Here is a 12,676-nt window from a genome sequence, read left to right as displayed (position 1 = left end):
CCCCTGAGAGTCCCTGCAAACACCTGTCTAGAATAACCTTCCCTGATCCCACAGCACTGTACTGGTCCCTCCTTTGTAGCATGTTCTTCCTCTGGTCCTTGCTGTTGGCACCATCCTTCTGCTTCTCCTCTCCTGTGCCATGTGGAGCGCCACTGGCAGACACTTCAGGGGTGGGAACTGGTGCTTATCTCTAAATCCAGTGCTAGTCCCTATACTTGGCTCTGGAAATGTGCATTAAATGATTATATGAATGATGTCATGCGGCAGCCTGATGTACAAAAGAACAGGTGTTAACTGTAGATCAAGCTCTTTAAGCCTTTTAAAAACTAGGCAAGTTAGTTGTTTGATGAATGGCTGATTGTGACTTGTGAAAGTCACTTGTGAGCAAACTGGACAGCATGGGCATCAGGCATCAGGACAGATGTAGTCCTTAGGCTGGTGTAAAGCTGGAGGCTGCCCTTATGCGCTTGTGCCATAGCACCCTGCAGCTATCTAGTTGTGGAGTGGACAGTCAAAGGCCCATAGGGAGGAGCCAGAGTGGCTGTGTAATTGGAGTGGATGTGGGCTGGGATCTGTTTTCTACTAGGCACAGAAGTGTTTTCCGCAGCCAGTATCTTTATGGCGTTGCAGTGACAGGCCCAGTCCTGGGCATGACTGGATGAACAGTGAAGCTGTAGGATATTTTCTTAATTAGTGATTGATAGGGGTGGAACCATCTCATTTTGGATGCTGCTATCCCTGGGTCCTTGGTCCTGGGTTCTATAAGAAAGCAGGCTTAGCAAGCCAGTAAGCAGCACCCCTCTATGGCCTCTGCATCACCTTCTGTCTCCAGGTTCCTGCCTTGTTTAAATTCCTGTCCTTGCTTTCTTCATTGATGAACTACAAATGTAAGCCAAGTGGAAGTGTAAGCCAAATAAACCCTTTCTTCCCCAACTTGCTTTTAGTCATGGTGTTTCATTGCAACAATAGGAATCCTAACTAAAATAAGTAGTTTCAAGGCATACATCTTCACTGATTTACATGATATAGTTCTTAAACTTGCTTCCAGAATAACATTTTAGTCCTTATAGTTCATTGAACAGAATGTTTATAATCTTATGAGGCTGATTGAACATTTTAATATTTATTTTTATTATTTTGTGCTGAGTGATGTCTGTCCCTCATACAACCATTGGTACCAAGACATTGCATGGACACTTGGCAGTATCTACATCTTGGCAAGTTTTAAATTACTGTGCAGAATGCTAAAGAATTTGGCAAAGGTTTTCATTCTGTTGTTCAGGACTAATTGCAAATTGCAGATAAAGAATTGTAAACTGCACATCAGAAATGTACATTTCTGGGTGTCAATTTAAGAATTGGCTGTTGCAGCCTTACTGTCTTTGCTCTATTCCCTTAAGAAAGGTTTGCTTTTCAAATAGTTGTTCTTTCTGTGTAGAAAATGTGGATTTCTTCTGCTATGCCCTTGGCCATATTGTGTTGATTTAGGATTTATCCTCTGCCCATTTTTACAAAGAGCTCAAGGCTATGGTGGTGTTTCTGTTCCTGCTAAGCATTGTGTGATACTGAGAATGCTTAGGTGATCAGGGAACTGAAGGAGAATGCTTAAAACTCCCTGGATATATGTGACTTGCCACAGCCATGATTTCTTGCTCTGTTGTTGACGTGGTTGGGACATGCGGCTGCATTTTGTGAGTATTAAAATAAATGTCTTTGTTGCAGGGTTGTGACACAGCCGCTAAAATAGGCCCCATCCATCTATCAGGTCACCAAATTGCCCTGATTAGCAGAAAGTGATGCATTAAGCCTTCTTTTTACAGCTCAGCTGTCTCTTCAGATTGTGGTCTGCACTGTACACATGTTTCCTTCAAGTCATCCAGGAACCAGTGGCAGAGCAGACTGTGCCCCTGCCCTTGTTGGGTACAGGATGTCAGTCATGCTACTTAACGTCCGTCCTTTGGCAAGTCACCGGATCTCTTAGAAATGTGTGCCTTCCTAGTCTTCAAGGCAGATTCTAATCTGTCCCAGGAAGATTAGCAATAATGGGGACACACTAGTAAGTTTCCTCTGGGTTGGATGCTCCAGAAGCCAGTGTAGAGTAGTTTGAGCTCAGCAACCATGAGGAGCGACTTTGATTGGGAAGAAACTGGAGGTTCTCATAGGTACGGTTGCGGGGAGTGGGGCTCTGGGAAAACCGAGGGAGTGCCATGGACTATGAGGACAAAGTCATGGCACAAAAGTCTGTCTTTGACTTAGTTTAGACCCATCCACTCCGAAATGAATGTGTGATGTTTCTGTCTAAAGCTTAGAATTCCCAAGAGAGAATCGTGCTGGTTTAACATGGCCGAGGGCCTTGCTTACAGAGGAGCTGTGTCTGCCTATGGACTCCTGTTGCTTCAGGGACATTCTGACTAGACAGAATAGTGATAGGCAGGGTGATCACTCCTAGGGCTGTGGAAGATGCACTGTAGAGCCACACATGGAGATGTGTGCCAAGTCCCTGTGCTGCGAGACCTTTTGTTGAGCTGTTCCTTGTTTGGAGATGCTGGTGGAGAGGGTTGATGGCACCTGCTCGCCATCTCCAGGCAGCAGAGCTCTCCTCTGTGCCAAGGAAATCTACTGGCTGTCAGCTCTGCTGAGGGAGCCAAATGACTTCATTCTAATGGGGCATGAGTCAGCGCAGGGGAATAGGTGATTGATGAAATGGGACGCAAATGGCTCCGAAGAGTTCATTTATTTAACATGGGTGAGCAATTTGCTTCTAGGAAGACGTTGACTCACTCTGACTTCCATTATGCAAAATATCCACAGGAATCTCTGCTCTTAAGATTCATATCAGTCCCTGTGTTCTTCTCTTACCTATTTAATCATCAGTTCAGCGAGTATTTATGGCAGGTTTTGATTTGTGCCAGACACCAGGCCTGGTTTAGGATAACTGCTTTATGCATTGCTCAGACTGAACAGGTGGTTGGCACAAAAGCTCTGGGTAAAGTGGATGGATGCTTCAGGATCAGAGGAGGGCATCTTTCCTGGCTAGAGAGGGCTTCCTATGAAAGTGGCCTGAAGAAGATCCTACGGGGTGCACTGGAGAGTGGCAAGCAATGTCTCTCCACCTCTGAGGTCTCTGATGCTCTTCAAGACTTGGGGAGGGATTTCTGAGATCCGTGGGGATGGAAGGTAGGAAAAAGGAATGAAGACAAAAGCTAAGGAGTGCGGTGGTCTGAAAACACTGGTGAAGAGCTGGTGTGGCTGCCTGGAAGAAGAGGAGAGGGGAGCTGGGTTGGGCATTGGGGCCTTAACGTGGCAGTGCCCTTTCCTGGGGCTCAGATACTGGCCGACTGAGATGCTCTCTCCACTAGGATTTTATATTTTTTGCTCTATTTCCTAGGTCTTCTTGGTTAACATTGACATTGCATACAAGTGCATATCCTGACTTTGCTGATTATTAGTTTAGTGGACTCAAGTTAGAACTGAACTGTGGGAGGATTGATACAGTGTCCCATATGTTATGACTGTAGTGGGTTTCTAGCAGTACCTAGCACAGCTGGTGAGCATTGAGATGATACTTAGGGCTGACGCCAAGTGTCTACTTATACCATACACCGCACAACAATTAATTAATTTACTTTCTTAACCTCTTGAGATGGGTATGGATGTGCTGAACAGCAGATACTGGAGCCCAGGCCATACTCATAATCCTGATGTTGGGCATAGTCACCCTCCCTGTGCCTTCATGTCTAGAATTGGGGGAAGGGTATCACCTCTACAATGGGGCTGTATTCAGATTCAGTGAGAGACTGCTGGGAGAACATTTAGCATACCAAGCCTTTATAAAGTCAGCATAGCTACTAATGGGATAGACAGAAATAGAGTACAGGGAGACAGGATACAATGAAGACACCAAAGACTTTCTTTGTCTTGATGTCCTCTCAGGTACTTATGTGCAGTCAAGAGCTGGGAGAACCTCCTGGGACGCTGTTATATGCAGAAGCATTTAGGAGTACCTGGGCAGTGGCCTGTGACATGATTTACAGAAGTTCTGGATACCTGCCTGAGTAGCTTATTGTTCCAACCCTGAACACACACACAACCTAAGGCTAATGATCTGCCAGGGCTGGAAGGATAGCACTGTTGTCCTCGGTCGGGGTGCTTAGCCTTTTGCCCACTGAATTCCTTTGGCAATACAGCTGAAGCCAAAGACCCATGCTCTAGAAAAAAAAAATGTTTAAATGCACAGAATTTATATATCATTGGTTTATGAAACGAACCAGCATTTTGAAATTCAGTTATCAGAGTATAAACATTTTGCTATAGAAGTGGTATTTTTAATTAATGTTTTTAAATAACAAAATTTAATGGTGAGTATAATGCCCACAGTAGCTTTGAAGTAGTAAGAAGACTAACTGCTCTGAAATATTTTTGACACTTACAAAATAAGCATTTTAGCTGGCTGTCCTGGAGCTAGCCCACATGCTCACATGGCTTGTGGCAACTATAGTAGAAGAGGACAGTGGTTTCAGTTAGAGGTTGATGAACAGAGGTGAAGCTGTGTTTTCTGGTCACATTTGCATATGTCTCCTCTATGGTAGTGAGGTTGAGAAGAATGTCTGTGAGCAGCAGCCTTCACTTTTCCAGGAACCGAATATTCTCCTCAGCATTTGGACAGTACCTAGTTCTGGTTGCACACTGCAGGTAGGCCGTACACATTACCTCAGTTATTTTAACATTTATTATTTTTGAGATAATTTAAAATTCATAAACGGTGATAAGATAAAAGGGTTTACCTTTTCTGAGAGATCTAAAGTTACCTACACGAAGCCTTGTCACCTCAGCTGAATCCAGGCAGTCCTGTAGCTACCACAGAAAGAGCGTAGACTACTCGCTGCCTTCTGATTCTTATTCACAGCTCATCAGCTGTCTCAGGAACGCTTTGCAGGTCTGATTTGGGATCCCATCTTGAGATTTGCAGTCTTGATTCCTTAATCTCTTACTTCTTTCCCGCCTTGGTCCTTTGAGGTGTGCGGAGACAGCAGTTGTGTTTTCTTCCCATGGGACTGTTTGCTGTATACTTGGTGCTTTGACTTAGTTGGAGCATCTTTTTTAGGATGCTGTGTTCACACTCTCTTCTGCATTTTGCTACACAGTCCATGTGTTTAGATGAGCTGTGCTGGCTTTGATAAATTCACAAAGACTTTATCTTCAGGGCTCTTGACTACCCAGTTGCCCTTTTTACTATGCAGTAAGGAAGAGTTTGGGGGCAGTGTTTGGAGTCTGAAAATAGTCTGATCTTCAAAGGCTCATCCTCTCGTTTTAGCATCCCTTTTATGTCGTTGGCTGAGTTGTTTATTACCATGATGGTTGCCAAATGGTTATGTTTTCTAATCCTATCATCCTTCCCGCATGTATTAATTACCATTTTACTATAAAGAAAAGCCTCTTCTCATGTATTTGTTTGTATCAGTTTTGGGCTTTGTAAATTCCTAGCCTAATATAATTATTTTGATGGTTAAACTGTCTTATGTTTGGCTAGCAAGAGTTTTTAGAAAATGACCTCTGTAACCGTGTAACTTTGTAACTTCTCATCATTATTTTGGTATTTATTTATTCATTTATTTATTTATTAGCTTTGTTGGATTATAATTGGCAAAGGTCAAATTTTGGTGGTTGGGGATATAGTTCAGTGCCACATGGAATGCTTGTGTAGTATATACACTCCTTGCATTCAGTCTTTAGTACTAGTACCATACACACATGCACACATACACACAGACACACACGTAGACACACACACACACACACACACACACACACACACACACACACACCCTTAAGGTATACAGTTTTTTGTTTTGATAGCCATTGTGGAATAATTACCTTAATCAAGATAATCATCACCTTGCAGTATTACCTTTTTTCCTTTTTTTCTTCATTCTTTTTTTCTTTTTTTGAATAGCATGTTTAAGATCTACCTTTTTAGCAGATGTCAAGTATGTGGGACTCAGTGTTTTTACCTTGTTCATCGTGCTGTGTACTACGTCTCTGGGACTTAATTTATACTGAAACTCTGTTTGATGGCCTCTAACTCTCTTTCCTTACAGAGGCCCTGGCAATCACTGCTCCAATTTTAAAGCATATATTTTTATTTTTATTTTTTATTTATTAATTTTTTTGGTACAGCAAAATGCTGGGGACACATTTTCTTGTCTTTGATTTCTTCTGTTCAATACTGGAGTTAGCTGTTTTACCGGCTCTCTCTGGTTCCGTAGCATAACTGATCTTAGTTTGCTCTGTTTCCATGGGGTGATAGTCATTGTTAATTGTTTTAGGTAAGGATGCCCAAGCTATTCATAAGGAACCTTTCCAAATCTCTAAACTGCTAACTGGCCGCACCACAATTTGAACTTGAAGGTTAATTCACATTTGTGAGTGCCAATCACAAAATGTACCCCACTTCCTAACAAAGGGGCTAAGCCTCATGGGGTAGGCAGTCTTCTTTCCCATATCTGTAACTGTGGTCCAGCCCCACCTGCTGTCACTATTCTGGACACCTCTCAGATGCCACTTGATGTCTTCCACTCTCTGTCCTATAGGTCCTTTGTTTCAGAGCCTGCTAGGTTTTGGTATGTGAGTTTTTCTGTGGAGCAGCAGCAGGTATGGCAAGACATTGCTTAGAGTGTTGTGAAATCAGAGGCAGTAGCTCTGAGGGAGTGGTGGGTGAGTCAGGTGGCTTTGAGGCTATTTCCCAAACAGCTTTTGGGTGTTGGGAGCTTGGCTCTCTACTTTGCGTTGAGTATTAGTTAGCTTTATGCCACTGTAATGAAACACGCAAGATAATTAACTTACAAAGGGAAAAGGGATGTTTAACTTATAGTTTTGGAGGTTGCAGTCGAGGACTGGGTTGGTCAGGTGTTTTGGGGAGGCAATGAGAAGAAAACGCTTGGGGGAAGATCTGCTCACTTCGAGCCTAAGAAGCAAAAGAGTGAGAAGGGGTTAGGTCCTATAATTCCACTTAAGGAAGGCTGCACCCTCATGGACCCGAGGACCTCCCACCAGGCACTGAGTCCCAAAGCTTTTACCACCTCCCAATAGCAACACCCTGGATTGGCTTTTGGGCACTGTGCAAAGACTGTCATTCCCCTGTCCTCCTGCAGGTGGCTCTGTGTGACTGTGGCCTGGAGACCTGGTCTGGCTCAAAGCCTGCAGTCTGTGGTTTTAAAGATGCAGAGCTAGCCACATGTGTTTGCATAATGGCTTCTTTCCTTGGCTTCTGCCCCTAATGTCAGATGCCCATTTTCATTTCCAGGAAGAGCAACAATCAGACTATGAAGGGCTGACTGGGGACTTAAAGTCCGAGCAGAGCATCTATGCCCATCTGGCAAAGACCCTGCAGGACAAAGACAAGTAAGTGTTTCTCTTTAAGCACCACAGCCACATATACTTCCTGGCTAGTACTACTGGTTTCTGAGCAAGAAAAGCCCCACCAGACATATCAAGCCTTCAGAGTAGTTAGCAGGCAAGCCATTCCTTGAATGGACAAATACCTATTTTTCCATCAAGAATTGCCTAATTAGAGGAACAGAATGAGCATTATAACAGAATATTTGTTCAGAGTTTCAGTTCTTCGTTTGTATCTAGGAAGTTGTTCCATGTGTCTTCTCCCATATGTTCCTCCCAGCTGTTCCACGAGGAATACAGTAATATCATCCTGATTGTACATGACCCATCGAAACCAAGAAAGATTGGGTGATTTGTCCAGAGTCATACAGATGTTGGCAGAACCTTGGGACCGGGCCACATACCCATGTCTTGGCATGACTCATGTCTGTAGAATTGCTGAAATGATTTGGTGTCATTGAAGGTGGTGAGAAGAGCCAGCTGTGGCCAGTGGTCTTGCTGTTGTCCTGCCTGTAGCTCTAGTTCTCTGTCCCCATGCAAGTGGCCTGTTCTGACCTCTGTTTGGCCATCTGTAAATGTTCTGTCTATACTCAGGGTAGGTATAATTGAAAGTCAATGGTATCTAGTGTTCATTTCAGGCTAGTGGAGAAACAGAAGTGCATGGTGAGTGTGATGGAAGAAGATTGGCTACACCTTCCTACTTGTTGGTCTGCAGTGTGGAGAGGTGGGAGAGGGACCCTTTACTTAAGTTTGCCTTTTTTGGACATATCCCAAAAGTTCCATTGTTAAAAGTATGATTCTCCCTTTTCCTTCACCTATCCTCTTTGCTCTTGCTACACTGGGCTCTTCAATGTCCCTGGGATGTGTGCACCTGCCTCTGCCATCACCTGCTGCTTCCTGCCCCAATGGCCCGGTATTTCCCTGATCTGTCTCATAGCATTCCTTTAGAATTAGCCCAAGTGTTACTTGTCAGGAAACCCATCAGGTCCCCAAGTCAGTTGTCTCTCTGTGCCCCCTTTCCTTCTCTCAGGGCAGAATTCTCTGCAGGGACCAGTTCCCCAGGCCTGGCAGAGCAGGTGCTGGGAGGAAGCTCTGTTTAGGAATACTACTTGTCTAGAACTAATCTTCCAGGTTATGGCATAATTTCTGGATTTCAGATCTGAAATGAGTTCAGATAAGGCAGAAACCATGCTGATGAAACTAGGTGTTGACATGTCTCAGCAAGCCTGGCCACTTCACTGTGGGGAGGGCATGGAGTCAGGCAGGGAAGCTCAAGGGGGAAAGAACAAATTTTGCTTTCGCTGTATAGCGTCTCTGGAGAGACTGTAGCCTCAGAGAGGCTTTAAGTAGAATGTTGTTACTCTTGAGCACTCTCTGCTTTTGTATGGCTCCTGGTTTCATAAGCTTTTTCTTAATGAATAAAAACATGGACGAGACTAGAGAGGGCCAGGGCTGCTCCTCAGACCTGGGTCCACATTTCAGCTCCAACACTTAGCAGGCCTGAGCTTGTGGATTCGATCTCTCACCCCGAGTCTCAGTATGTGTGCTTGTAATCTGCAGATGGACTGACCTCCCTCCCTCCTTACCTAATCCCTGCCTCATCTTTATGCTTTCCTCCTTACCTCCCTTCCTCGCTCCCTTCTTCCTTACCCTCCTCCTTTCTATCACACCCATCTTTTATCCTAACCATATCCCAGTTTATCTGTTTCCAAACCTATTTATCTGCCTACTCTATCTACCTCCTGTCTGCCAGCCTTGATAACGTTAGGTAAGATGTAATGGTTTGACTGATAGGTTTGCATATTTGAATACTTTGTCCCTGTTGCTGGAACTTTTTGAGAAGTCTTAGAAGGTACATCACTGCGTGTGGGTTTTGAGGTTTCAAAAGCCCATACCATTCTCAGCTCTGTGACTTGTATTTGTGCATCAAGATGTTAGCTCTGAGCACTGCCCCAGCGCCATATCTTCTTGCCTGCTGCCTTGCTCCCTGCTGTGATGATTATGGACTCCCATTCTCTGAAATTGTAAGCCACAATAAACTCTATCTCCCATATGCTATCTTAGTCATAGCATCTTAACACAACAATGGAAAAGTAACTGAAACAGGAGGCCTGATACTATCTAAATTTTGATGCTGCCTGGCAGGCAAGAAGCTCTTAGTAAACAGCAACACCAATTAGTAATAACAACATCAAAAGCTTAGCCTTTCTGTCCCAGCATGCATATACATAACTATGGGGTTTTAGATCCTCAGACCTTGGTACAAATCAAGGACAATATTGTGGGTGATAGCCAGCTGAGTTCCTCTTTGCAGTCTTCCCACTGCTCACTCTGGAATAGTAGTAAAGGTGGTGACATTTAAGAACACACTTGTGCTTAAAGTGAGAAAGGAAGGGATAGCCACCACGAGCCTGGTCCCTTTAACTTGGCTACTCAGAAGCTGTTTAGTTCCATGTTATTGTGAAGAATGATCAGAGCTTAGACCATCTAGGCTTCTGTAGTGAGGCCCTTGTTGATGCACCCTGAACCAGACGGTGAGTTCAGTTCTTACTCTGCCTCAGCAGTGTGGGGCTATTTGGGGCTAGATCTTTATAGATCACAGGGACTACCCTGTGTACTGTAGGATATTAGTAATATTCCTTGTTCTGCCTGCAAGCTGGTGTCACACTGCCCCATCCCAGTATAGTTGTGGCAAGCACATATATCTCCAGATAGTGCCAAGTGTCTTTTATTGGTGCACAGTCCTCTCTAGAAGAGAATTCCCATTGTAATTCTCAAGGACCCAGATTTTTGGCTCATCAGATGAAGAAGGTGGAAATGATGTTTGCTGAGTGCATACCGAACTTTCTCATGTAATATCTCACTTAAGTTCCAGAACCAACTCAAGGGAGAAAAGTATTTATCTCATTTTATAGCTGAGACTGTGTAGTGGACTGGCCTAGGGCTGTAGAGCTTGTTAGTGGCGCTGGCCTCTTTTGAACTTTGTATTTCTGCTCCTGGCCATTCCCTTCTGCCACCCTGTTCCAAGAAGAATGAGCAGTCCTTGTTTCTCCCTGAGCAAAACCACTTTTGTTCTGCTGGCCCTTCACAAATTACAGAGACTCTGGAGTTGGGAAAACCTAAGTGGTAGACCTGCAACATCAGTTGTGCACTTTTCACTCTGTCAGAAAATGGAAGCATTGATAAAGTGGGTAGCCCACCGCAGCTTCATGGTCAGCTTCCCTACAACTTTCTCCTCTGCTTCCCTGCTTAAATGTCTTAGCAGCGTGCTACCTGCAAGCCTCACTGCTGTGACACCTATGGAAGGGTTTCCATCAGCCACACAAACTGATCGGTATGATGATTTTGAAATGGAAGTGGGTACTGCTTTCTCATAAGCCCTTCTCTCACATGGCATCCTCAGCACACAAGCAGAGGAGAGTAGACAGAATTGTTTATTTCTTCCAGTGTATGTTGTTTATGTGTATATTTCTTTGGACAGAGCAGGAGAGGAAGTTGGCTTGAGTCAGTTTCACACATAAGCCCAGCAACAGCTCTTAACCACTCTGGGAAAATCTGATAAAAGCTTATGAGCCATCTCCCTAGAAAAATCCATATATTTATACATTTACAGAGAGTCAGAGGGCCGTGATGAACCCTGCCAGGGAACTGTATGTCAGACTGTGGAAGAGAGTGATATATTCCTAGTGTTTAAGAAGGAAACTTTCTGATTTGCTTTAAAAATGCTCCTGTACTTTGATCTACTGCATTGCTGGGTATTCTTACAGAAGTAACCCACATGTCAGACTACATAGTAGGCTGAGAGCTCTGTAAGGTGTGTATGGTGAAGGTGTCAGCTGGTGTTCCATGCTCCTCTGAGAGCTGAGTGTGAGTCTTCCAGAGCATGTGGCACTTGGACATGGATGTAAGTCCAAATCTTTTCTGTGGATCTACACCGCCCTGTAGTACAGACATTAGCTATGTGATTACTTAAACTTACACTTACTTTCTATTTAATAACATTAAGCATTCAGTTCCTTGGTACATTAAGCCCCATTTCAGATGTTGAGTAGGCACATTAGCTGGTGACTGCTGTATTAGACCGTGTATAGAACAGGCCCGTCACTGGAAGAATTTCTTTAGGAAGAGTTAATTGCAATTAACGCAACTCTAGAAGGCATGGCCTTTTCATGTCCTCACTGGGTTCTGGGCTTCTTGTACTGGGTTGACCCACATGTGAAACTCAACACCCGCCTTCCAGAAAAATCTCTTCATACTGTGCATTTTTAAGTTTGGTTGAGTTACTTCAACAGAGTTCTAATGGCCCTGAATTGGCAGAAATCTCAATGTTCTCTTGTGAAGTCTGAGTGCTGGCTGCAAGAGGCTTTCTTTGTACACTGAGCCTTCTTGGCATTATTCAAGCAATAGATCATTCTGGAGAAATAGATTCTTTCCCTTCCTATGCCTAGAGTTGGCAGTAGTAAGGAGGGAGGTAAAGTAAATTAAGAACAGTTACCTGATCTAACATTGTGCACTCATTACATAGGTTGCCAGAAATGTTCACAAATGTGGGGGAGTACTTAAGCAAGGAATACACAGTTCTGCCTTCAACACCCAGTTGCATTTAGACTGTGTAGAGATACTTGTGGGGAAAAAGATTCAGGAGAGATACCAGGTGTTGATCAGAGGGGGCATCATAACAATTTTTATTTTTTTCTTTATACTTTTGTATTTACTTATTTCTGTAATAAACCCATTTACTTTTGTAGCCAGAAACAAAACAAAACAAAACAAAACCTATAAAGTGACATAAAAACCACAAGCTTTGCTGGGTTTTATATCTTAAAGGACAAATCAGTCTGTCTTATCATTTCTGGTGTCTTGTTTTACCAAGTGTCAGCGACCTGCAGGGTGAGCTGAAAGAGGTCCTTGCCCTGCGGAAGCAGCTGGAGCAGGATGTGCTTGCCTACCGGAATCTGCAGACGGCCTTGCAGGAGCAGCTCAGCGAAATTCGGAGGCGGGAAGGTACAGGCTCCTTTCTGTGGCTTTTCCTTTGGGTCTTTCCTGTGAAGGGTCTTAGCTGAACTAGAAAGAACCTTACACCAGGAGGTAGAATGGCCCCCAGGAGTCTCTCTGGTGACTGAGTCTGCATCTGCCTGACTGGAAAGGCCCATTAATAGTCTAGTCATTTTGTGGAGGCTCTATAGCCTGGTTCCCTCCTGCCCACCTACATGCTTCATTTGCTTCTCTAGCTCCAGATAGAGACTGGCAGCCTCCTTTGTCTGGAAATCAGTCTAAATTG

The 12,676-nt window shown here is 44.0% G+C and overlaps 1 protein-coding gene across 2 annotated transcripts in view; it reads left to right on the top strand.

The window, feature by feature from the left end:
- The window catches only part of Cdk5rap2 (CDK5 regulatory subunit associated protein 2), a 174,472-nt gene that overhangs the window by 81,123 nt on the left and 80,673 nt on the right, over positions 1-12,676 (top strand). For both annotated transcript variants that reach the window (XM_051163243.1, XM_051163236.1), the window contains 2 exons: positions 7,304-7,401; positions 12,269-12,399. In XM_051163243.1, the coding sequence (XP_051019200.1) occupies positions 7,304-7,401; positions 12,269-12,399 (229 nt within the window). The remainder of the gene's footprint in view (positions 1-7,303; positions 7,402-12,268; positions 12,400-12,676) is intronic.

The sequence above is a fragment of the Acomys russatus genome, chromosome 2, assembly GCF_903995435.1.
Source record: "Acomys russatus chromosome 2, mAcoRus1.1, whole genome shotgun sequence".
Classification (NCBI taxonomy): Eukaryota; Metazoa; Chordata; class Mammalia; order Rodentia; family Muridae; genus Acomys; species Acomys russatus.
This window is presented reverse-complemented; position numbering and strand designations above follow the sequence as displayed.